The following is a 27,157-nucleotide window of genomic DNA, read 5'->3' as shown; positions in this document are numbered from 1 at the left end:
TTTTGAAATTTACACTCCGAGTATAGTTTTGCAACTATAATTAAGATATAGGGACATGCTTGTACGGGGCCTTTGCCTATGTTCTAACATCATCATTCATCATATTACTTGTTACTTTGTGATTTGCAAAGGACAGAATCTTTTTTAATTACACCAGCAAATAAAGACCTTGTGTAAATTCATGACTTACCATATTAAAAAAGCTGTCCGAAAGGAAGGTCTCTCTCTTATTATGTCTTCTCTCCTCATGACCCAAAGTAATGGCAGAGAAAAACAACATTGAAAAAACATCCAAAAGCCATGATTCCAGCCAAGACCCTCCATTGCTAGCAACTTCTTCAAGCCAGAAATCCAAGAAAGAAGAGCAGGAAACAATCAGGGAATCCAAGAGAAGAAAAAAATGCCCTACAGCACTTGACAAAATTGAAGAACTCGCCCCATCAAATCCGAACTTTTCCTTCACTTTTGACACCCATTTCGGTGGCAATTCTCAAGAACCCACGCCCAAATTTGGATCTTTCAACTTGGTCGCATCAACCCAGGAAAGAGTGGATGATACCGATCATTGTTTCCATCAGAGCTTAGAAGACGAAGAGGGAGGCCATCAGGAAGAAGAAGAAGTAGACAGGCAGCAGGGTGGGGTTGGTGAAGGAGGAGTGGTCACTGTTAGCAAGATGTTGAGGAGGTCCATTGATGGGATTAGAGAGATTAAGTAAGAAGGTAGGATTTGAGATATTTTATCATTTTATGTATGATTAGATTAGGGCGTAATGGAATCAAAAACCCAAATCAAAAGGGGGCAATAATTCTTGTCTTTGTTCATCCTCAAGTAGTATTAAAGCATCATTCTTTCTCTCTCTGAAGTGGGTCATCATCACTTTTCAGGTTCAGCTCACCTACACGTGCACCCTTCACTTATTGGCTTTTATTTATTATTCCTTTCTGGGTTGGTCTGATGTTTATTACCTTCACACACTGTTATGTGGAAGATCTGTGATCCGAGAATTGAAGAACGAAGGGTTTTATGGCTATGTTTGTGCGGCATGATGATTTCTGGGTTTGAAAGTATTTGGTTTATTGACACACATTAATTTATAGCTTCTATTTAATCTATTTTTTCAAACCTTAACCATGAAAATACAGAAAATAAATGAGTTTTAGAATTCATGGTGTGTGAGTAGATATAGAATTGATGTTTGATTATCAAAAACAAATGTAGAAGAGTTTGGCTCTTGAGATTTCCATCCACGTCCAAACATCTATGTCGAGGAAAAACACTTTCAATCCTCGAATGGTAAGTGAACATATGATCTTATGAATCAAGGGTTAATTCTAATTATGAATAATGTGAATCCAGTTTCTCATGAGTCTTTCTACTTTGGTTTCGGATGATTTGTTTTTTACCTCACATGGATAATGAAATTAATCTATTTTTTGCAGGTTTAATTAGTTCTAGTATACTACCTATGATATAATTGACTAATGAATATATTTTCCATGATGAATTGAAGACTTAATTCTAATAATAAATCATGTGAATTTAGTCTATTTTTCACAACTTGTTAGTTGGTCCTTGGGAAACCGCGGATTAAAACAAAACAAAAAAAACATCATTATTATTGTAAGCATAATTATTAGACTCAATTTAAATATTAACTTAAAAATAAACATGGGTTAAAGGGTCCATTATTGTTTTGATTTTTAAAAATTCAAAAAAAAAAACCTATTTAGAGTTAATCAAGTTGGATTTAAATCAAATTTAATAATGCCAACTAGATTTCATTAAATTAATATCTTTTTTGGTTTAATTTAAAATTCAATCTAGATAAAATTTTAAATTATAAATTTTCGAGTAAACTTATCAAATTAAACCGAGTTTATTAATTATAGTAGCCGGTGTGGAATGACTCTTACTAGTTGCTACTGACTCACAATGCACCACTGATGGGTTTAACTTTGATGTGCCGGTCCTCGAAGGATATCTCTAATGAGCTTGTTTCTACAGTCGTAGTTTGAAATGGGTTCAAGCCTTGATCTTCACAGGGCTAAAGCCTGTCTAATAAAGTTGGTGATTGGATCCTTGAATGAAATGAAATTCACGCTAGCTCCACTTGACAAGACGCATGAATTTTGGGAGCATCAACTATTCAACTCTGCTTTTAATTTGAAAGAATTAACCTAGCCTGATTGTTGGCTGCATCTGCTACATTTTGCCACAATCTCCTTGGAGCCATGTAAACATAGGCGTTAAACCTTTCTGATCCTGATCATTGCAGAAATCAAAGATCCAAGAGTAGATGAGGTTCTTGATTAGCACCAAATATTTCTTGGTTTCTGCTGTTGATACCAACATGACAGAGCCATTTACTTGCAATAACAAGTTACTGCAATAATTTCAGATGCAACTTCTAGCAAGAAGAATCAATCATGTAATGGACAATATTCACAATTCTGTATACAAAGATATTATAAAATGAAAGAGAAACAAAAATTAAGGGAAAGGATGGCTTTCTGCCCATCACTTTTTAATCCTAAATGTTTATCTACAATCTACAGGGGCAATGTACATGCTTCTCCAACTAGATACATACAAGCACCCCTCGACTTTCTCAGAATTGGCAAGAAGTTCCCAACCGTTGCTTCAAGCTGCCACATTTTGTGCCCTCGAGAACCTCCAGCAAAAGCTTCTCGAAACACTCCAAGAACAATTTCCATTCACCTTCACTCAAGTCTCCAAAAGAAATGCCCTCAGATTCGCAAGCCCTATTTCGGACTGAGTAACTCTTGCTCCTCGTTAATCCCCCTAGTTTGCTGTCGTCCCCATTGTTGTCTCCGCCATTTTCTTTGATAGTCCTGTTGATATCATCACCATCGTTATAGTTTTTGACTTCATGGTCAGTTTCCTCAAACAACGGAGATAATTCTTCATCTTCCAACCTAGGCAGTGATCTTACAGGTGAGAATTTTGCAATTTTAGGTGGCTTAGCAATCTTGGGAGGGGACTGTAAGAGCTGATGGACATCCATTACCTCAGCAGAAATGTGCTGAGTCTCGTCATCGAATTGAAATAGTTCAAACTCGTCCTTTTCTTCTCTGCTATCCATATTATCCTCTTCATCATCTGATGCATTAACAACGGCTCCCTTTGCTTTTGTGCACAGATCCTCTAATACACTCATATTTTCCTCTCCACTACAAGACTCCCTGGTCATCATTTTGCCTATATCGGCAAGGCAGAGGCCAGCCGCAGCAGCTTGCTTCAAGAAAATACTGCAGAGGACAAGAACTCGGATAGAAGATTCCCTTAAAGAACTAAGCTCAGATCTCAAGAGCTCTGCATCTTTAAATGGATCAAGATTGGATATGTACACAAGTTCAGATTCTGAAAAGGGAACTAAGGCTTGAGGCCAATGCAGCCATTCAAAATAAGGATCATCAAGCCACTCAGGTAGGCAAAGTCCATGGTCTATAGGCACGAGCTCAGCTGCCCCGGCTGCATATTTTTCCTTCTGATCGTTCTTTTTTACAAGTATATTTCCAGCATGCCTGTCAAGATTTAGGACTCTTACATCAAAAATCGCAATCTGATGAACAGAAGCAACTGAAAAACCAGAACAGCCTAATTCCCCAGCATCAAATTCATGTTCTACAAAACGTTGGAGTGAGGCAATCTTGCAGGGCGGAGCTGAAATATTTTCAACACCGTTAACGTGGAACCCAACACTGGATATCTTTACTAATGCTGTTGGAGGAACACCAGCAAACCCACCATGGTCTAGTAGATAAGCAGCTAATTCGCGAAGTCCAGTTTCACCTACTCGAATTGATCGTTTCATACCAGGTTGGCCAAGCATCAGCCCCCCAAAGCCTTTCGGGTTATTGAAGGCTAAAGGTTCTTCATCAATTGGTTTTGCCAGTGCAATATTATCTCCATTCCTGCTGCGCAAAAAGTAAGCACCACCTAGTCCACTTGATACTGGTATGGGATCAACACCGGAGGCCAAAGCTATGGCAACCTCAACAACAAGATCACAGATTCTCGGGGCTCCATGGCCACCAAGAATCTCAATCCTTGGAGTAGTGTCGAGCTCTTCTTCAACTCTAGTGGCCAAGGAAAAACACGGACTGGAGAAGCTTCTGTGAAATTTAACTACTTCGAATGCTTGTTTTAAGCTGGAAAGATTGGTTTGGTCAATTTCAAGAATGTTTAAGTCAAAGTTAGTTAGAGATTGGAGTCTACATCTCTGAGATCTTTTAAATGGCTTGAATCCATGATGTTGATCAATGGCTACTGCCATTTTGTTGAATCTCGTGCAGGTGAGAATGGCAGTAGTGCAAGCCAAGGGCAGTTCTTCTCAGAGGATTCCCATAGTTTTAGTCTTCCATGGGAGATTAGCCATCATATTTCTACATATCCATAACAGGCACAACATCAAAATCAGTCACCAACAACATCTAGGGCTCATATCTAGAAAATTTCAACAGCAATCAACAACAGCATCACAGATCTAGGATTCAAACCAAGGTTAATTCTATAATCCTCATAACATAGCTTTCTTACCAGCATTCTACAATACTTCGATCCTATTACAGCAATTCAAATTCCTCCAACAATCCATGAGATTTTTGAAATTTCACCATAGTTCAAGGAAATTTAAAAGTTTAAAGATGTGGGACATCAAGAATACCATGGCCCTCAAAAGTTTTTTACATATCCCCAGAATAATTGTGGCAAATCTTCCATGAACAACAGGAAAAGATAGAAAATTGAGCAACAAGAATTCACAGGATTAAACACAGAGAGACAATGTATGCTTACATAATATTGGTGGGAAAAGCCAAGTGCTAGGATTCCTTTTGTTTCACTCAACTACAGCCCACGAAATACAGGCCAAAATGTACCAAATTTTTGAATCCTTCATCACCTACAATACCAGATTAAAAACATTGGAGATTATTAAACCACATGGATCAAATTTCACATCCCATATTCTGTGACAAAATGAGGATTAAGACCCTATTCAACAACATTGATCACCTATTAATCTCTCGTTCCTCGCGGGTAAATCTCCAAAAAATTTCTGAAAAAAAAAATCAAGGACAAAACAAATAAATTAATCAAACATCGGTTAAGGATCATGTAGTAAAATTCACAACTAATTGTTTCCAACAGACATTAACAAAAAAAAATGTAATCATATGATAATTTGTTGATGTCCTAATGTTGTGTTTCTTAGGAACAAAGCAATGACAGTATAAGAAAAAGAAATACCCTGAACGCTGATTAAGGCATTCAGGGAAGACTGGAAAGCAACAGGAGCGACGAACGAGTCCGGTCACCGGAAAATAAAATTTCCAAAAAACCTCTCTCCACCACTCCTACCACCCTCTGTTTTTTTTTTGTTTTTTTCTTTTTTTTAACTGTCTTTCCTTCCCTCCCCCTTTTTTAAAAGTTAGTTTCTGCCTAAATTTGGTCTTTCCAATTTTAGCCAACCGTTGTGGCTATTATTGTCACTGGCCAATCAGAAAATGCCACGTAAGAAGAGCAATGCTAGGACGCGGCAGATTCTTATTGTGTCATACAGGCTGGCTTCCGGTTATACTCTCTCGTTTTCTGTAACCGTTTGTCACCTTGCAAGTGGGGCATCCTGTGAAACCGGTTGAGATCCACTCTTTTCGGCAGAATATTTCTTCTTCTTTTTTTTTTATTTTAAAAAAAAACATAACTTAATTTTCCTGATGTCTTTTATATCTTTTTTTTTCAATTTTGAGAGAAAAATACTTATATTTCGTAAATTGATTTAAAAAACTTGAAAATCAAAGCTTGATTCGATTTTAGCACTCTAGATTACTCGGTCAATGCTAATAAAAAAAATAGAAATTAATTATTTTAATAAATATAATTTAACCTGAATTGATCAATAATTCACAAATTAACTCAATAAGAAATCGATGATAATTTTTTAAATCAATCAGGCAATTATAAAATTAATCAAATCTCATTTATATTTTCAAATTGGTTTTCGTATACCCAAATTAAACTTTTTTAAAAAACAATTCAAATAAACATGTCATGGTCAACTTATCCAAGTCAAACCATATCAATTCTAGTCTAATTTGTTTTGAAATAAACCTGAACTAAAAATCAAATTAACAAGTAATCAAGTTGACTTAGCCAGCTAATCAGGTAATCTAGTTTAATTGTATAATAAAATTGGCAAATAGTATGCATTTATTAAAAGGAAGGACTTCAAATTATAAAATGGCAAGCCATTTATAAGAAGGATGTTGACTCTCACAAGCGGTTCATGTGAACAAGGACATCCCATAGTTTGCTCGTATTGTACAAGCTTATGCATGGCTTCAGCCCTAATGGCTGCAAGATGTGCGAGTGTCGTAGAAGATATCACAGGACTTGTGGAACGCAGGTCTCTTTTCTCGGAACCCCATTTAGTTGCTTTCCGACGGAAATCTTTTCCTGACCAGTGGTAACTTGATGTTTGCCTGGAATCAATACTATCGTTTCTTGATTCCCTAGCTCATCGGTTTCTTGAACAGAAGGATGTGCGCGTCCGCTCCCTCGAACAAGACCTTTGATGGTTGTTATGAGTTCCTTATCCTTCAGCAGAGACTCTAATGTTACATGTACACCTGAGAACATGACACAGAAATAATCGGCTTTGTTTATTAGCTGGAAGAAAATCTAGTATCTAACTAAATCTATCTATAGAAATGGAATTGAACACATACGGTATCTCCAGTAATGTTTTGGATTTGTTGGGTCATTGATTGTCTCCTCTGTTGCTGGACGTGTTGTGTACTCTTCTTTTAGTGCTAACAAATCCTGATCATTAAGAAAACCAATGGTTTAGTTTGAATTTGCATTGATCAACATCGATCTAATACATGAAATAATATTCACTGGTTATGATACAGATTTCCCTATAGCAGCCTAAGATTTGATGTTTGATAATCGAGCCAAGTTACAGTACCTGAAGAGGGAAGATTGCCCACATTGATGGAGCTTCAACATGTTGCCTTATGACGAAATGTGCTATATCTGGAACACATTGACTAGAAGGAATTGCATCAGGCCCCACCAAGTTCTTGAAATATCGGCATCTTCTTTCTTCATCTTCCTCCCACCAAGCACGAAAGGTCGAGCAGTCATGACATGATGGAGCACACACCTGAAGCACATGATTGCCAGCCCAATTAATATCATTCTAATGGAACTGTAGGGAACAAATAGACATGGAAATATAGCATAAGAAGTCTAGAACTCACTGTCATATAGCTGTACTGAGAAGGAATACCAAACTCCAGGTCAGATTCACTGGGCATACGTTGAATGCGTAAACCTATCAATCCTAGTTCTTGCATGACCTGCATAACATTATCCAATCATGCTTGATTTTTACAGAATGCAGATTTGAAAAAATAAAATAACTAAAAAGAGTGGAAATGTGGGCAGTTAGTTGGGAAGGATTGAACAAACATACAGGGTGAACACAAGCAGGAATGAGACCTAGATCTTCCCCACAGGCTAGCATATCTGACGAGTTCAGGAGAGCAGGCAAAGTCTTCAAAGCATTTTGCCTCCATAGATTTTCTTGCCGGTGAAAATAGTAATCATAGTACAATCTTCTGAGAACATTTTTGCTGTATTGCATGACAATGGTAAGAGAAGCTATATCAGCAGGAATTGAGGAGGTTGTTGAAAACAAGGAAAAAAACTAGTACTTGGTTACTGAACACCGGAAATATTAATAAGCAAAAGGGGGATGCATAACTTTTAGTTTACTTTATTCTTCTATAGGTCTTTCAAACTAAATGCACTAGGAATTTCCCATAATACATATGATTAGAGTACCTGTGGTCATCCAAATCCTGAAAACTTGAAGTATCCTCAAGATTGAAACGAGGATAGAATTTACTTGCATCCTCAGGATCTCTAATAAGAACTATATTCTACAAACATAATTAACAGATCAAAACCAAGGACTGAGACTAGTAATAGGATCAATATTGAACAGTCACTCTAAAGCAATCAAGAGACAGGTCTGGCATAAATCCCTTATTACCAAAATTATGGGAATATAAATATTTTTCACTATATGCTACCTTCAAAAGATCAAACAGGTCACGGCGTATCTTGTCCTCACTCTCCAATAACATGGACTTTTCTGCAAGCATCTTCAACTTGGAAGCAATCTTTTTCTCTGTGTTAGAATCCTCCTTGAACTAGAGTAATTTGAAGAAAAATGAGTCAACCAATTTTTCGGACCAAAACAAAAACACCGAATATGATACAATAAGATTGAAGCAGATGTAAATAGACATGAGAAGCGATAAGAATTCAGAATCGCTTTCTTGACAGTAAGACTAAAAAATGATGCTTCAAGAACACCACCAAACTTGAGTCCCTAAAAACAAGCTCATAGATTGTCTATATCAAGTCAACAGAATTTCAGAAATGGATTACTAGAAGAATGCATTATATATGGGGATATAATAAATCAAATGGCTAGAAGAAGAAGAACATATGTTGGAGCTATAACAGAATGGAGACTACAAAACAACTTGAAAGAACCAGATAAGAAATTTAATGGAAGAAATTTAATATCAGAAATTGCAAGACAGTTCAGTCCATTCATATGAAAAGGTTCCTTTATGACAAGAATTCAAAAGACCATTAAAGCTCATTGGGAGTCACAAATTCTTCACTGGACCAACTTTGGTTCAGTCAAAATGCTCAGAGGTAGACCTCAAAGAGTATCAACTAAAAGCATAACTTTACCTCATAGCGGCCCTTCTGATAATCGTTCAGAAAATTTGACACAATAAAGGTCCAAGAAGCTCCAAATTTTTCCTGAAAAAAAAAGAGAGGAGAGGGTAAATCAAAATGCTCATAATGTCTGATTTAGTTTAAGGTCATAAGTCAAATGCAATACGTTGATAATCATCAGAAGTATAGAACATATTACAGCCAACAAAGAAAACTCAGTAACCTGTACAAATTCTTGCCGGATATATGGGAGGCTCAACCTATCAAAGTCCCAAATTCCTTCTCTTTCAAGTTCTTCCTGCAGCAGAACATTATTTGAACATATTTAATAGAACATGAAAGGAAATTGCTCTCACAGGTGCCTTCAGGACTAGTGCTGCAAGGGTACTTAGGCTTTATAAGAACTCCAGTACCCTATAGCAAAGCCTAAATTGCTCTTGCATCCTCTAAACTTACTTTTCATGCGGGAAAGCTAGGAGGGTGCTGCTATACCTTACTTAGAGGAATAGACGGCCGGAATTTCCCAATCAGACCTGTCATGGCATGCTCTGGAAGCTCCCAGATCCTAAAGAAACCTAGAATATGATCAATTCTGTATGCTGTAAAGTATTTTGCCATCTGTAATTGAAACAAATAAGTTATTCTTCAGAAAGAAACGAAGGAAAAGTAAGACATGATCATCATATGTAGAGTGCAAAACCTGTGTTAGACGTGCACGCCACCAAGCATAGTTGTCTTTTGACATTTCCTCCCAATTATAAGTTGGAAAGCCCCAATTCTGCCCATTTTTATCGAAGTAATCTGGAGGTGCTCCAGTGGAGGTGTTCATGCGAAACAAGTTTGGATAGACCCAGGTATCCACACTGTTTCTGTCTACACCAATAGGTAGATCTCCTTTCAATATTACCCCTTTATTTCTTGCATATTCAGCAGCTTCTGACAACTGCCAGTAAATTATGATACAAACAAGATAAGACCGACTGCTGGCTTAAGAGAAATTGCAAATGATAGACAAATATCATCAGATCAATTAACTTACCTGTAAATGCAAATGGAATTGGATATAATAATGGAAGCAAATTATGCCGTAGTGCAAGCTGTCTTTTGAGACAAGTTTCTCAAGCTGTGTGAAAATGGTGCAATTTTGTCAGAGATTTCAAATAACATAACTTTGTTTACGAAATTGAATCAAAGATCTATATTACCTAGTTATCATGTGTGAAAAGATCCGATAAAATTTAAACAAATGATATTTAATCTCAACTTGGATGAACGAAAAGCCAAAGAGATGGGCAACCTTTTTTTCTGTAAAACAGGAAAAACGACCCCATTGGCTGTGATCTGATGTTTCGAAAAAGTCCCGCAAAAAACAAAAGGCTGCATAGGGCTTTAACCATTCCTGCAATCAAGTAAAACATACATTAGATAACCAATTGGCTCTAAAGAGTTTAATCAAGGAGAAAAATGATCAAAGTTCAAATTGCACATCAAAGTACTTTAGGAGTAATGGTCATGATCATAGGAAGAAGAAAATATAAGTCTGTAAGACCTCATTCTCAGAGAAATATTTATGAAAGGAACTAGAGTTGAGTATCAAATCTTTCTCTTGTTCAAACACTTTCTTGGCAATTGAAAGTTTAGTAGCCAGCGTAGCCTCATAATCAACATCCTGCACAGATCCAAGCTCAAATATGTTAATACAAGGACTGGTTAAGCCATATTATCATAATTCTAATCACAACAAGTTCTGGACTTTTATTTTCTTTCTTTTTCATGAAGACAAATATCTTGTTAAAATGATGTTTGAGACTGCCTAACATGAGTGCTTGTTCCCTCCCATCCAAGAACTACATCAAGGTATAAGATTCTACTATGTAAGATGGAGCTAGGTAATCGAATAACAAGTGATGGCTTGCTGCTTTCATGCCTTTGTAACGAGCTAAAGCACTGAAGAACTGATCCTGCAGGCCAGTCCTGTAGGGAAAGCATGCAACATCATGGTTCACTCCTTTTCTAATTTCTTGTCATTTTCTTAATTGGGTCACAACAAGTCATTAAAAACAACAGAGATGAACATCGGAAATGTGTTCCTTCATGAAGTTGAAGAATCGCAAAAAATAAACCTTTCCATCCAACTGCTCTCTAGCTTCCTGTATTTCTTTCTGCAAGAAAAAGAAAAGGAAAGGAAGGGTGTTAACAACAAAAAGGAATGGGTAAAAAGCAAGTTCAATAGGTAAGAATATAGTTCACTGTAATTGCCAGCATATAATAAAGAAAATCTACTCTTGTATCCTGTAAAATAGGACAAAATGAACAGCCTATGAAACCACCTTGATATTCTCCGGTAGATTTTCAGAAAGTGCCTCTACTCTCAGGTATAGTGGATGCAATGCAAACACAGATAGTGAGCTGCAAGAACAAAAAACCAAGGCAGGAGAAAACTTTAAATGAGCTTGCCAATCAAATCCTTGTTTGCTGCAAGAATTTAAGAAGAAAAAAAATTAAGTGGAATTTTTACTGCAACATCATGAAATTTTAGAGAAAATAAACAATTAAATTGATGATGTCAGAGCTTATTTTTCTTAACCAGGTGATTTAATTGAAGACACTTTCTGTCTTTGAAAAATCGACTTAACTATGCCTTAATACAATCTATATAGAGTCCCCCTGTAATTTCTGTCTTCGAAAAATCGACTTAACCATGCCTTAATACAATCTATATAGAGTCCCCCTGTAATACTAAATTCTGTGTTCTATAAATGGTAGTTCTGTTGCATACCTGTATGGATATGAATCCCACCACATGCCATGCACGGATGTGTCATTGATCGGTAGAAGCTGGACTAAATGGAATCCTGACTCAACAGCCCAATCAACAAGAAGCTTCAAGTCAAGAAACTCACCAACCCCAAGATCAGCTTCTGATCTAACAGAAAACATTGGTATTGCAACACCAGCACCCCTCCAAGGCATTTCCTATTTAAAAAAATATATATATGAATTATAATCACGATTGAAAAGTCCCCAGCACCACAACATATGTTGACAACAACATATGCTGATATTTGAGTTCATCTTTATAGCTTACTCGCATCATGCCATCTGAAAGGAAAATATATCTTGGCTGAACTTTGGAAGAGTCAATAGAAAGGTCGCGATGTGCACCAGTTTCCAAAGAAAAGTTTCCTGCCTTTCCGTATTTACAGTACTTATATGTAAACAACCATTAAGGAAGACAAACAGAGACACACACACAGGGAGGGAGAGAACAGTGTAACGATAACCAAATGATTTAGAAAACATCCAACTGTTTGGGGGGAAACGCTTCGAAAGGATATTTTAATGGAAAATCACCCTTTTGCATCACAACATCTGCTTGCCAAACTGAGTCACCAGCATAGTTAAGTTTAAGCCCATCGTGAACTTTCCACTGCCCTAACTTTGCGGTGCTGCCAATTACATATACCTGGACATATCAAACTTCATAAATAGGTGCAATGCTGAAAAGAGCATGCATAACTTTGCTTGAAGACAAATGTGCGCAGCTCAGCAGGGAGAGAGAATTTACTGATGTCTCTTCTTCTACATTTGGGCAGCAAATTTTGAAATGGACAAGGACTGCATCTATTATAGTTAAGAAATCACAAAGGAAAAAAGGTTAGTAAACAGAAATCAGGCACAAACATTAACACAACAATAGCAACAGCAACAACGATTGAACATTAATAAGTCTGTACAATTACCTTCCATGTCCAACTTATTCTGAATTCCAAGGGGTCTCTCTATGTTCAAACCCCAACTTAGGCGAAAGATGACATCTTTGAAGGCACTTCTGAAAGGGATGGCATCACCACCAGTCTGAATTCCATGAAAATGAACTTTTACATCAGCAAAGTTACATGTGAAGAAACCGACATTGTTTTATTCGTAAACTGTACGCCCCTTCAATCAATGAATCATTATGAAGCCAACACAATTCTAACCATGAAGAGCAATTGTTATTGTGAGATTACTTCTATTTACAAGAAAAATCTGTTGGTGACACATGTCAGAACAATGCCGTTACATACATTTCCAGAATAATGGGCACAGAAAGAATCCTTTAAAGAACATTTCTACAAAATGAAAATGGAAAACACCAATTCGTAAAGCATGAAAAGGGGTGAAAGAAAAGAGCACAAAGCATCACCTGCCAAAGATCATGAAGCTCCACAATTTCTCCACCATTTATCCCCTCGGGCAATACCAATTTACGCTTCTTTCCCATCTCCCGCCTCAACACACTCTTTTCATCATCCACCACGTAATAACTGTACTCGCAACTAAATTCACTCGGTACTGCAACACTTCCACACCATGTGAGCTCCTCACCTTGATGCGCAGGGCTCAATAACAAGCCTTTCTTCACATCCCATGAACCCAGGACAGGTTCAGATCCACACACAAGCAGTCTCTGACCCCAGTGAGTATAATATGGTAATCTAAAACTCACATTCACTGACTTCACAGTCTTGGTCCCAGTAAACAATCCCAAATTTGCCATTTCTTTGAGAAACAAATCAGACCCTGGTGATATTTCTTGATTTCTACCGTAGCCCAAAACGCAATCTGTTAGTAACTACTTTTTTTAAAAAAAAAAAAAAACTTTGCAAAACTAACTGATAAACATAGCATAACTAGAATGACCCGAAAGGTAAAAATCATGAACTTAAAGAAGCGATGCAAAATTTTATATTTTGACCATAAACAACAAGTGCCCGGATCAAAATTACAAGTGATTGACTTGAAAAGGAGATAAAGATTGAATCTTTAATCGAAATATGAGCAGTAATCACCTTTACTTCAATCAAAAGAGACTAGTTTCCACGTTTTGTTAAAAGCCAACAAAGAGCAGTCAGTGCCTCTTATAGAAACAAAGGAATCTAAGAGTGGGGTTCGTTTGGTTCCAACGCAGCGAAAGGTGAGGTTACTTTGCAGATAATGAAATGATCATCACTTTCTCAATACAAAGATATTTTTATTGATTCTTTATTGGAAAGAGAATATGCAAATTGTTGAGCTTTGATATTTTTCTTCTGTGAATCGAAAAGGAGACAAGAAGGGTGTGGGTGTGTCTCTTAGCTGGTTAGAAATGAAAATCAAATCCAAAGCTCTCCACAAGGGAGAATCTCACGCACTTGTAACTCACCAGTGATGGCACAGAGAGAGATCTCTCCAAGTTTGTGTGTCCCTTGTTAGTGGATCCACCTCCACTTGCTAACAAACTGTCTGAATTTATAAATAAATCCAAAATTCAGTCCTAATATATATTATTTATTATACATTTTTTTAAGAAAAACAATTTGTGAATAGATGCATGAATCATGAGCTATATGGTTCAAAAAAAATTATAAATTCCTCTTTGATAACTATACTTTTTTTTATGACAATTAAAAATTGGCTATACTTCATTCAAAAGATTTTGATGATTTCAGTTTGGTCAATTGTCTTGATATGTCCAATGATTATAAAAGAATTATTTGAATAATCATATTTCTCTGCCAAGTGGAGTGTGTTGAACTCTTTTTATTAGATTTTCCAAAAAAATATTATAAATGTTGACGCTAATATTAAATCCGAGAACTGACGACCTAATTCATGATGATTTTAGTTAAATAAAATAGGATATTGACCATATAAAATTTAATTCAGCCAATTAGATTTTTAGTGGCCTAAATAATTTAGAAAATACCAATCTAAATGAGAAGTGTCAATATTAAGAGAAAATCTTAAAAAAAATTAAAATAATATTATTTTAATAGTAACAATTAATTCAATGATCCAATTTTTTTTTAAGGCTGTTTTTAATTTTAAAAAAAAAATCTCACTCACTTTCAACTTCTTACACCTTATCTCGATGCACTATTTATTTTTATATTTAAAATTATATTTAAATGCTTTTTAAAAATATATTTAACTTACTAAAATATTAATTCAATATTTTTTTAGTGATTTTATATAGTTTTGATGTACTAATATTAAAAATAAATAAAAAATTATTTTTAAATAAAAAATACTTTGTATCACAATACTAAATATTAAAATTTTAATTATTAACTATTAATTATCTCAGACATTACGGCACACAATAATTAAGTAATGAATCAAATAACAATAATTAAGAAGGGTAGAATAAAGTGTTCAAGCTATTGTTTTCTGCCTGTTTTGGAAACGTGCAATCCGTCCGTGTTTTTAAAATATTTGAATTTTTTTAATTTAAAATTAATATTGTTTCAGTGTTTTTTAATTAAAAATAATTTTTAAAAAATAAAAAAAAATCCTCTTAATGTATCCTCTTTTCTTGTCTCAATCTCCAAGATTTTTATTTAGAAGAAAGAAAACAGAACCTTTCATTTTCGCAGCTCCATTTTTCAGTCCATGTTTTGATATTATTTCAAGGCATAAAGTATATATTTTATTCACACAGACAGGGCTCAATCGCTCATGATAAGGGAAGTGGATAGAAAAATTGCCTCCACAGAAAGAAACTAGCAAGGAATCCGTGCAATTCACAGGAATTTTATGAGATAGTCAATTCTCGAAGGTGTAAAAAATATTATTAATGCTTTAACAGCGAGTATAGTGAGGGGAAAAAATATGAAAAAACCACAACAGGGGCGTCACAGAGAGGGGCAAGGTGTTGAAGCTCCTTCTTGACTTCCTCAGGACTTCCATGGGAACTCGGCACCCATACCAGGTTTGCTGTGTGGACGATGGAGGCGATGGAGGAGGGGACGGACCGTAAGAGCCACTGTTTTTATTTATTTGCTTGTTTTTGTGATGAGAATTCAAGCTTACATTTTACCTCATAAACCTTGTTCAGATAAATAACCAGCTTGGGTCAACTAAACAAGCAAATTATAAACATTGTTATTAAACTCGGCACGGATGAATAAATAAATTGACTTTATAAAATTATAATTTGAAAATTAACTCGAGGTTAATGAAACCTTTCAACACCAATAAATTTTTTTTAATAATTAATATGGATTAACTCGATATATTTGACTCAATAATCCAAGCATTTTTTTGCAGCTTGAATCACGATCCCAATCTCTCGACTTAGCGCATTGATATTATTTATATTGCTGCATGATAAACCGACTCATTGATTGATCATTGTGGCAGCTAAAGGTCTGTTTGGAGAGATTCTTGCCCAACACTTGTCTATTATTAATTATTCATTTATTTTAATTTATTTTATATAAAATTATTTTAATCTTATAAAATAAGTTTGATAGGTTAACCCGGATCATGAATTTTACAAGTTAACCAGATTTGCTCAAGTTTTTTCTTTTCTTTTTTAGTTGAATTTTTTTTTTAATTTTATTATTCATTATTAGATTGATTAGGAGTTTCAATTCATAATTTTGTTTTCTTTCTATGTAGTTATTCAGGTTTTATAATTTGGATTTGACAAGTAAACTCGGTTAACTCGAGATATTTTTTTTGTTTTTTTAATTAAAAAAATTATCCTTCAGCATTGAATTAATTAAAAATTAATCTACATAATGTATTTTAATTTTCTTTTAATTCAATTATCTCAGTTTTAATTTTATAACATTCGATAAATTAACATGGATTAACTAGACTCATTTCTCTAATTCAATTTAATTTTTAATGAAAATTAATTTAATTTTTAATTTCATTGCTTAAATTTAAATTGATATAATAATTTTTTATATATAAAAAATCATCAAAGCCTAATGAAAATTTATTAATCGAACCTGAATTGTTTCAAATAAATGAGTAAATCCAAATGAATTTTATATTTTATCTTTTTAATATTTATAAAAATATATATAATCTTGATTTTTAATCAAGTTGTCAACTATATCATATAGTTTTTTTTTTTTCAACTAGAACACGTGTTAATAACACCTAAATATAATTTTTTATGTTCAACAAAAACAAGTAATTATCTAGTATACTAAATAATTACTTGTTTTTGTGCCTTTCCATTGCATCAATGATAAGCAGGAATTTCCATCAAAAAGAGTTGAGCGAACAATAACCAAATAATGTTTAGATCATTGAAACACTCTTAAAGCACTTAGGTTTGAATTTGTGGCTGCTCTTGCTACCTTAGGACGGAACCCAAATAACAATGTTATTAATGCCAGCTTTACCAAGTAAGAACCAATTTATTTTAAAGTTTCAAAATCCCTTTCAAAAAATGTTCATTTTTTTTATTCAAATTATTTTTGATATCTCATCTGAACAGAGGCATTGATACCAGATGAACCCTATCCACCCAACACTCAACCACCATATCCCTCGTCCCATGCTCCAATACATAATAAAACAAATGGGACAAAGATAACACAGAAGAATTATTGAAGTGCTGCATCTTCTGTTCCTTTTTCCTTCTCTCTCTCTCTCGAAAGAAATTAAGGGAACAGGATTAGGCAAAACACCAATACACCATGCACAAGATCCGGCCATTGTGATTCTAAAGGCTAAAAGTTTAAAGGCAAAACTGAGAGAGAATATGCAGGGGGGGCCTTAGGATAAAAAATCATACCTGATTGACTTGGCAGGGATGAGAAACAAAATGGTAATTTGATACATTTGTTTTGTTCTTTTTTTTTTCTTTTTTTCTTTTTTGGCTTTTTTTTTTCCTTCTTACATTTCTGCAGAAGAGAATACACAACAGCAGCAATACAATCAAAGACCTGCCACCTCTGTGACTTTGACCTGAAAATGCATCTGCATGCTGAACTTTTTAATCAAATATTTACACGCACAAAAACATGTATCCACTTGGATGTGAGGCACGCCCTTTGCGTTGCTCCCACTCTAACTCCTCCAGTTTGTTCTGTCTGTCTGAATTGCAAGATGCAGTTGAGTCCTTCGACTCCCGGAGAAGTGATTTTAACTAGAAAATAGACCGTTTCTCTTTTGCTTTGTTATAATTGTAATAAAACAGCAGCCAGGGATAGCACAATTGACCATTGAACAGTGAGATGACCTGAAGAAGCTGCAAAGGTAGATGTTCAGTAAATGGCATTCATGTGAATATAACCATTTGAATAATGGTCCAGCAGTTTCAGATCATTGGAGCATGGTTTCATGCGTGAAAGATTTCCATTGCCCATCTAAGAAAAGAGATTGTTTTAGAAATAAATGCAAAGAAAAATCAAGCCTGTGAAAAAAAAAGGTATGAGGGGAAAAAACAAAAGACTAAAGGAATCCATATACCAAACAAATCAACCCATGTGATGTTTCATAGACAAATATGCAGTAAGAGAGCCGGAATGAAAAATAAGGGGATGAATGTCTATGCAGAGAAACAATTTTCATCCATTTACGAAGAAAAGAAAGTATTAAATCTATGCTTTTATCTCTGATAAGAAGCACTTAGTTTATTTAATGTACTCACATGAAGATGGTGCCGGTGATGGTGAAACTGACGGCATTGTGTCATAAGGCTCCTCAGGTTTACCCCCTGATGTTGGCTGAGCATGGGCAAAGACTACATTTGGCAAAGGACTAGATGCAGGAATTGTTTGGGAAATTGGTGAAGGGGTTGGTGACACTGATGGTGGACCATTGTCAGGTTGAGGTGAGGTGGCAGACATGTGAGGAGAACTACCAGGTGCATTTGAAGGGGCTAAATGAGACCCCTTTCTGCCATTCCCTGTAAACCTTCTTTTACACCCATATTGACAACCAGGAGGCTTTGCTCCGTTGCTGTTATGAGGTGCGGGTGAACTTTTCAATGGGGCAGGCGAACCATCTACAGGTGCAGGTGCACTTCTCTTAGTTGGAGGTACAGGTGAAATTGCAGGAGCATGGGCATGGTGGGGGTGGGAATGGTGGTGGTGGTGGTGGTGGTGGTGTCGGTGGTGGTGGTGGTGGTGGTGGTGGTGGTGGTGTCGGTGGTGGTGGCGGCGGTGGTGGTGAGGGGGGCTAGGAAGAGATGTAGGAGAAGGTGAAGGGGCACTGCCTTCACCACCATGGAGAGAATGTTGCAAGATGGACGATAGACGAACCTGCTTCACTTTACCAAAAACAGTGTTATTCAGGCCAAGATTCTTGGAATGACCTCTGATGGTTTGAGCCAGTTGCTTTAACCTGGGGGTATTCCCGATAACCAGTATAACTGATGACAAAACAGTAGTAGGTGGAGCCACTGTTGAACCTTGTGAATTCCATAAGTTTATATACAAGTTCTGCATTCAAACATCAAACCATCAGATTCTGCACAGCAAACCATAGAGGGGTAAATGAATCAATTCTCTAGAGAAACTGACAGGCATATCTCTATTTGAGCGACCATGGAATAGAATCTTTGACGGATAAAAAGTTACATCACATGTGTTTCTCTCTCCATTTCAGAAAAAAGGATTCTAAATGCAGGAAAGAAACCCTTCCTTCACATATTCCTACCAACTCACTTTTTACACAACTTCAAAGGACCCAATCCTTAGTCATGATCCCTCACTACCAATACACAAACATACTATGCTACAGTCTCAAATACACATTCAAAAGTTGGAATACTGAAACGCTGCTGTAAAGAGATACCTCACACACATGTATGGATACAAATAGTTGTTACATAAAGTGCAAATTAGGTCATAGTTTAAAAGAAAGGAGGCAAATTATCAGCAAACCTCACGGGTTGTTAGATGAAGTCCTGTCATCAGTTGACTTTTCAGATCTGCAAAATTTTCCCGTATTTGAAAAATAGAGAAATTCAAGGTGAAGTTGAATGGTATTCGCACTTTCTGCAAAAGAAAAGCACTCTGTGGTGGAATAATGGTAATTCCTCCAGGAAATTTTAGCACCTCAAAAGAGAAGGCATCTCCGAACAAGGAGTCAGTCAGTCTGAGAGATGAGTCGTTTACAACCAAGTATTCAAACAAGCTCCTGATTAGACTTTGATCGGTTGATGTTATTTTTGAATCATTTTCAAGAGGATCAACCCCAAACACGACCTTTGTTGTGTTTGATCCAGTGAAAGGCTCTAGAGACAGGATAATAACCTGATTCAACAAATGAATTTGAATCAAAATTGAGAAAGTATGGATTGAATAATATAAGAGTGATCAATCAAGTGAATACCTTGGTATTTGGAACATTCATCTCATAAAAAATATCATCTTGAAGCTTCAATATATTGTCCTCCAGCAAGGAAGCCGACTTATTGACTAGGAAACTTGCTACTATATCATGATCTGAATACATAAAAATTGAACATGTTAATAACAATAATTGAAAGAGTGAATTTCATGGTTTGAACCCATGAAATAATTTGAGAAAAGGACTTGTGAAGATAAAATGCACATCAAATAAACAGAATCATTCATTGCATGCACCCACATAACATATAGCATGAAAGGCACATTTTCATTTGCCCTTTTCTTCTACAGCTTCAAAACCAACACCTTTCTCTTATCATTTTTTAATTTCCTTTTCTTTCTTTTGCAGAAACGATTCACTCACTGTTAAGACACTGACATCATTGTAAAAGCATCAAGGGATGTCTACAAATCCATTGATGTTTATCACACAGAGGCATCCAATAACACACGTCGCGTCAATGAAACAAACCTCAACGCCTGTAATGACCAATGATACTCTCCACTGAACCATTTTACACTTTTGCACATATCAACAGCACAATGTGACTGAAGGTGATTCCTATTCCAAAATGAAAATGAATCCCATAAAAGGTGCTGCATGATTGAGACCCAAAAGGCATGGACACTACATGAATGCTTTATCAGCATCATGAAAAACACCAGTGATAACTTAATTAAAGAACCGATTCAGTTCAAATTATCCACAAGATACTAGATATGCAGCTGAACTAAGCTTAATAACACCTTTGTCGCCAATTCATTGGGACTGAAAGCCAAACCAAATTCATCGGTCATTAAAGAACTCAGCAAACACTTGCAGCAACTAACAAAAGCAGCCATGCATGACTATGATATGAAGACCTATCATCTATGGAATATAACACATCGGCAGACTCCAACACCTTGTTAAAGCTTCCATCCAATTATCAGCACTATTAAGTGGATAGGCTAATAAATTTGAAGGGTGTAAGTTCATACTTAATGCATAATCAATATGGAACAGCATACTGCACAGTATACTCCTCAATAGCAACATATTGCAATGACAAGTTATTTTAAACAAAGAAAAAACTTTAGCAAGAACATTGCGACTATCATTACAGAAAAGGCATACAGTACACGAAGTCCAGTTATAGTACTATAAGCAGATACCTATTTAGCTTCCGGAAATACCATGATTGAGCAATTATTTTGTGCAATTCAAATTTCTTGTTTTGCATGCATCATAGATTGTATTTACTAAAACTGGCATGAAACCGTACAACATATCCCATCCATCTAAATTTCAGTCTTAAACAATCCATAATTAAGAAATCCATGTCCCAAAACCTAGGTCTACATCTCAAAAATCCAGACCTATACTCGATTTAGAAACGCAAAAGACCACCACCTTGATATAGAAACTCTGATACCAAAATTCTTCCTTCACTTGTATATCTAGCTTGACCAAATCTAAATAAACCAAAATTGCCAAACCACAATAAGATTTTCAGACTCCAGTTTTAAATTACTAAATGCTGCGTAGTTTACCTTGTTTCCTCGGTTAAAACAAAAATCATTTACTTTCCCTACATTTTCTCACCAACCCAATACCCCACCAACTGATCATAACCACTTTCAAAACCCCAAATTCAAGCAACCATTGAAAAAAAAAAGCCAAATTGATAAATTCCGCATTCCTCTTTGTTCTCGCATTTTCCTATCAACCAAACACTTCTTAACAACCTCACCGAACAAAAAACAAATACCCACGAATTAAACATAACAAAAAAAATCCACTAAAAAAATAAATAATCAATAATCCAGATCCATCCCTGGTTCAAAATGCCAACACCCACAGATCCAAAAACCCAGAAAAAATTTAAAAAAAAATGAAAATCGATCCCTACCTTTAAACCTGTAATCCAGATCCAGACCCCCCTGATCTGCAAATTTTATAAAAGGAGGCAACCAAAAAAGAGCCGACAGAAAAACAGCAACAGATAATAAAAGTACAAAAACACATCTAAATCCAATAAACCTAGTAACAATAAAATTGTCTTTACATCCAAAGCAACAAAATCTCCTCTCTACATTTTGCTCTCCATTCTCATCACTTGTACCTATTCCTTGCTCCTCTTCACTACCATTAACACCATTTCCCACTTTTCCCATAATGTAGCCAATATTACTACACAAAACAAACCCCTCTAAACTATGGCCCTTCTTGATTCTTCTTCGTGGTGAGAATGGACTTGGGTTGTTTGGTGGTGAATTGGGTCTTTGTTTGTTGAACCCATTTTTTGTCTTGGACTCAGAAAGTGAAAGAGCAACAAGTAGAAGAAGAAGGGAAATAGAGAGTGCTAGAAGAAGGGAATTCTAGAGAAGAAGGGAGAAAAGAGAAGGACCCTTTTGCTTGTAGTCCTAGTAAATCTTTAATATTATATTTTATAGTTTGAATTTGTTTGTATGGAGTGATGGTTAGGGTTTGAAGTGGGAGAGAGAGAGGGAGAGTGAAGTAACCATCTGTAGGAAGCGTGGTCTGTTTTTGGATTAACGAGAGGTGGTGGTGGTTTATCTGTTGTTTTTTTTATTTTTATTGTGATGTCTTTTCTTTCCTTTTTTATGGTAATTTATTTTCACTTGTTAGTTTTAATTTTTAATTTGTAATACAGTTTTAAATTTGAAGTTTCACACAGTGTGTTACAATATACATTTCAAAAACCATTTTTAATTAAAAATATATTAAAATAATATTTTTTATTTTTTACACCATCAATACTTTCAAAACAATTCTAAAAAGTAATAATTTAATATTTTTTAGACAAAAAGCATTTTAAAAAAATTTGTATTTGATGTCATGTTCATAGTTTATTTTATGAATTTCTAGTTTTTAGTGTGATTTCAATATAGTTATTGTTTAAGATTAGGAAAGTATTTTTTTTTTTTTATGGATTATAATTCAAATCCAAGTCATTGTGGAGATGGGGATCTTTTAATTATTATGAACTAGAGGTTTGTGTTTGATTGATCTTGATGGTTGAGATTTATATTGATTGTGTGTGTACATAGCAATTCTAAGATCACAGTTAAAAAAGTTAGCTTCATTAATAGTCCAGTCCACCTTTATTTAAAAAATGGTTTATCTTAATCCAACTGTGAGAATTGCCTTTGTCTAGGTGCATGAATGCCACCTTCCTTGTTCCTGAACCCAATTCCATTTATCTTTGAAGTTAAAAAGTTTTTTTTTTTTTTTTGTAAAAATTTAATTTTTTTATGGTTTTAGATTATTTTAATATATTATTATAAAAAAATATTTAGATCTATTTTTAAATAAAAATATTTTAAAAAATAATTATTATTATTATATCAAACAGACAATATATCTAAACTAACTAATTAAAATCGACAATTGACACATTTTTTAATTTAGATCTCAGGATTAACATAGGATTGATTATGTTAAAATAAGTTGATTTAAAAAAACATAGTAATATTATTTTAATTCTTGAAAAAAAAACTAGCAAATCCTAACTTAAAAGTTAGGCCTTGTTAATCTCCAAATAAATTTATTAATATTTTATTAATATGAATATTCGGGTTAGTTTATATATATTTTAACTAATTTTACAGGTTATAAAATTAATAATCATATAAATTTCTAGTAATTATTATATTAATAATTATATTACTCGAATACTAAAGGCAAATATAAATTTACTATAAATAGTAAATATTATTTATTTTCGGTTTACTATTTCCGTTCACGAGGCTATAGAATTGGTGGCATTTTTACAAAATTGTTAGCAAGAATTATTATAATTATAATTATTATCGTACTGGATAAAAAAAAATAAATGGGTAGGGACCATTGGGCAGTGACCAGTGAGTTTTGATGGAAATGGGGCGGGGCACCACCTGCGCACTGACCAGTGGGCTAGGACTAGATGTGTGGCTTCATAGAGGCTGTGGTAATTTATGAGAAAAGACCCTGCATTAATGCTCCAAATCATTCTTGACTGCACTTGTTTTTTTCAGTTATTTAGCGGAGTAAATTTGAATCTTCTCATATTATATTGTTCCAAGATATATTTAGAATTTTTAGATAATATTACTTATTTTCTTGGGATAAAAAGATAAAGATAGTGAAAATAAAAAATATATATCTTCATATTTAATTTACAGTATAGTATTGAAAAATTAACAATATTATTTAAATAATATATCAAATAATTAATAATTTTTCATAATCTTAAAAGTATTAAAATGATGTTTGAGAGTGTGGCGATATTTTTTTTTCAAAATGTTTTTAAAATAATATTTTTAAAATTTATTTTTTATATTAACGTATCAAAAATGATAAAAAATATTACAATGAGCATTAAGAGAAGGAAATACCATCCCCGTCCATCGAATCCCTTTCCAATGGGTTTAGATATTAAAAAAACATGGTAAGAAAATAGTAGATTATCATTAACACACAGAAGGATCTGAGTGGTTTGTTTGAAATTCAAAATAAGATACGTTCAAAAAAAACATTCAAAAAGTATTATATTGGTGTCTTTTTCACCGGAAATTACCGGGAATGAGAAAAAAATTAAAAAATTAATTAAATAAAAAACAAATAACTGAAAAAACCGAATCATGAAAAAAATTATTAAACTGATTAAAATTTTAAAAAAACTAATCGGTTCGGTTCGGTTTCAGTTTTACAAGTCTGAAACCGAAACAACCGAACCGAATCGAAACTGGAAAAACTGAGCTAAAATGGAAAAAACCGAGACAAAAATGAAAAAACCGAGTCAAACCAGTTTTTGTTTTAAAAAACCGAACCGAACCAAAACCAGTTGGTTTGAACCAGTTTCATATCGGTTTCAGTTTTTTTTTAAATTCGATTTGGTTACTTTTTTTTATAAAAACCGAACCGAACTGAAAATGATCATCCATGAAAAATACCTCAAATCATATTTTCAAGTATATTTCTAATATTGATATATTTTCAAGTATATCCTCGCAATTTAACATTGTTAGTTGTGCATATTAAATCATTTTATTTGTATAGAATAATTAAATTTATGAATGTACTAATTGTTAAAAAAAAAAAAAGTAGACTTCAAATATCAGGGTTTGAAAGTATGCACTTTCACCATGGTTTTATTTTTACAAATAATTAATAAGCAAATGTTTTATGAAGTTTTACTGGATCGAATGATTACACGTGGCTCGTAATGGTGTTCACTTGAGACTCACATGATGCTAAATGCTTGCCATATACGACGAGGAATCAATCTCAAGCCATGGACATGTGGATTTTATCCTCTTATTAATTGGGTAAAACATGCTTTCAGTCAATGATCTACTATTAATTGGTACTCGTATTTTTGCGTTACAGCCTACTTGATTTTTAAATTCTTTTAGAATTGTTGTTTACCTGAGGGAAAAAACATAAAATTAATATTTTTAAAGTATTTATTAATGATTTTGATATATTAATGTGAAAATTAAAAAAAAATCTAAAAAATTATTTAAATATGTTTTAATTAAAAATTATTTTAAAAAACATATCCCATCACAATCTCACGCAATTGGGTGTGTTTGACATTGCGTTTTGGAAGAGCTTTTGAAAATAGTTTATTTTATTTATTTATTTATTTATTTTAAATTAATATTTTTTTATGTTTTTAGATTATTTTAATGTGTTGATGTTAAAAATAATTTTTAAAAAATATATTATTTTAATGTATTTTAAAATGAAAAACACTTTGAAGTTACTGTAATTACAAACACAAATAATATAAATTTTTTTTTTATTTTTTTAGTGTGTGATATAAAATCTTTTTAGATCCCGTCAGAAAAAAATTCAATTTTTAGACTGTGTTCAATTCTGTTATATTATTTATTCTTGAATGTTTAATTACGATAAAGATAAAGACTAATGACGATGGACGATGTTGATTAGTGATTGTCGGCAATGGATCCTAATCCTTGTCATTTTATTTGAACCATTTTAAAATTTTGAATTTTAATATGAAAATTTTCAGTGGTTTTTTTGTTACAATTTTCGTTTCAAATATTTTTAAATTATTATTCATCTAAAAAATATTAAATAAAAATTTCAAGTGTTTTTTTAATAATCCTAGTGTGTTAATATTAAAAATAAATTAAAAAATACTTTTAAAAAAACTCTACACTACCACTATACAAAACAGATATACTTAATGTATAACCTTTTATTTTTTTTAGAATGCGATATAAAATCTTTTTAGATTTCACTACAAAAAAAAAAAAAACAAAGTTTAGAGGGTGTTAAACTCTATTATATTATTTGTTATTTAATGTTTAACTATGATAAAGACCTAATGACGATGAATGATACTGATCGGTGATTGTCGGCAATAGATCCCAATCCGTGCCATTTTATTGTAACCATTTTAAAATTTTGAATTTTGGATTTATTAAAAATACTCCAGTCCTTAGAAAAACTTACAGAGTTTAATAGTAGGGTAATAGTTGTTTTTTAAAATAATTTTTTATTTAAAAATATATTAAAAATTATATTTTATAATAACATATTAATTATTTTTAAAAAATATATTATTTAAGTCTAGACTTAAGCTAGATTTTAAATTTAAAAATATATCAATTTAGTGAGACTCGAATGTTCTGCATTGATTTTTAATAACTTAATTATCCAAGCAAAACCAACTCCAAACTCGATAAGATTGACCCCGAGGATTAAAATAAATAAATAAATAAACAAAGGCAAATAAGCAGGAAAATTCAAAGAAGAATTTTTGGAAATGTAGTAGTGTCCAAAATGAAGATGTCCATAAATTCAAACCAAGAAGAGGGTAAAGACAAAAACTGTGCTGTCCAAAATTCCAAGAACTAAGAAGGCTTTACACTCAGCCACCTGGCGTAAACACAGCTAGCTGTATTAATATCAACTATAGAGTATAGACAGCAGACTGGCTAGATTTGCAGTGATTTTTTTTTTAATTAGATTTTCATAAAAGCTTTTAAAAAACAAAAGCTACATTTGTTCACGATAAATAAAAGCTTAATAATATCCATGCGCCCTTGATTGCCTAGTGCGTGTTTCTTATTGTAGCGAAGGGCATTTTTTATTTTAAAAAAACAATAAAATAATATTTTAATTGTAATTAGCATTAAACTTATTATTATCTAAGAAGTATACTTAAGAAACATGGTTTAGCTTGATAGGCTCACCATAGCCCTGAACCAGGCTGAATTTGTTTTT

At 33.8% G+C, this 27,157-nt stretch overlaps 3 protein-coding genes across 4 annotated transcripts; all 3 read right to left on the bottom strand.

The window, feature by feature from the left end:
- Nucleotides 1-2,406: 2,406 nt before the first annotated feature.
- On the bottom strand, nt 2,407-5,651 carry LOC133689250 (phosphatidylinositol 4-kinase gamma 8-like). Its single transcript, XM_062109051.1, has 4 exons — nt 5,273-5,651; nt 5,039-5,081; nt 4,820-4,925; nt 2,407-4,407 (listed from the first exon to the last, which is right to left on the bottom strand). The coding sequence occupies exon 4, from the start codon at nt 4,296-4,298 to the stop codon at nt 2,610-2,612; it is 1,689 nt and encodes a 562-aa protein (XP_061965035.1). The 5' UTR covers nt 4,299-4,407; nt 4,820-4,925; nt 5,039-5,081; nt 5,273-5,651; the 3' UTR covers nt 2,407-2,609.
- A 563-nt stretch (nt 5,652-6,214) lies between these two features.
- On the bottom strand, nt 6,215-14,124 carry LOC133689303 (4-alpha-glucanotransferase DPE2-like). 2 transcript variants are annotated; one of them, XM_062109115.1, is made up of 23 exons: nt 13,977-14,124; nt 12,978-13,374; nt 12,532-12,646; nt 12,357-12,412; nt 12,127-12,254; nt 11,877-12,003; nt 11,568-11,764; nt 11,119-11,197; nt 10,912-10,950; nt 10,338-10,457; nt 10,086-10,187; nt 9,828-9,911; nt 9,489-9,731; nt 9,281-9,406; nt 9,012-9,086; nt 8,801-8,872; nt 8,125-8,244; nt 7,874-7,971; nt 7,503-7,662; nt 7,288-7,386; nt 6,993-7,190; nt 6,751-6,844; nt 6,215-6,651 (listed from the first exon to the last, which is right to left on the bottom strand). In XM_062109115.1, exons 2-23 carry the CDS (start codon nt 13,329-13,331, stop codon nt 6,407-6,409), a joined length of 2,931 nt encoding a protein of 976 aa, XP_061965099.1. In that variant the 5' UTR covers nt 13,332-13,374; nt 13,977-14,124; the 3' UTR covers nt 6,215-6,406. The 2 variants fall into 2 exon arrangements, with proteins under 2 accessions (XP_061965099.1, XP_061965098.1); XM_062109114.1 differs by having other exon boundaries at nt 13,624-14,045.
- Nucleotides 14,125-17,307: 3,183 nt separating this feature from the next.
- Nucleotides 17,308-22,450, bottom strand: LOC133688747 (uncharacterized). The gene is made up of 5 exons (XM_062108350.1): nt 21,807-22,450; nt 19,898-20,010; nt 19,447-19,818; nt 18,210-19,002; nt 17,308-17,807 (listed from the first exon to the last, which is right to left on the bottom strand). Exons 1-5 carry the CDS (start codon nt 22,069-22,071, stop codon nt 17,737-17,739), a joined length of 1,614 nt encoding a protein of 537 aa, XP_061964334.1. The 5' UTR covers nt 22,072-22,450; the 3' UTR covers nt 17,308-17,736.
- Between the last annotated feature and the right edge of the window lie 4,707 nt (nt 22,451-27,157).

The sequence above is a fragment of the Populus nigra genome, chromosome 3 (assembly GCF_951802175.1).
Source record: "Populus nigra chromosome 3, ddPopNigr1.1, whole genome shotgun sequence".
Lineage (NCBI taxonomy): Eukaryota > Viridiplantae > Streptophyta > Magnoliopsida > Malpighiales > Salicaceae > Populus > Populus nigra.
The sequence above is the reverse complement of the archived record's forward strand: the minus strand, read 5'-3'. Positions and strand labels throughout refer to the sequence as shown.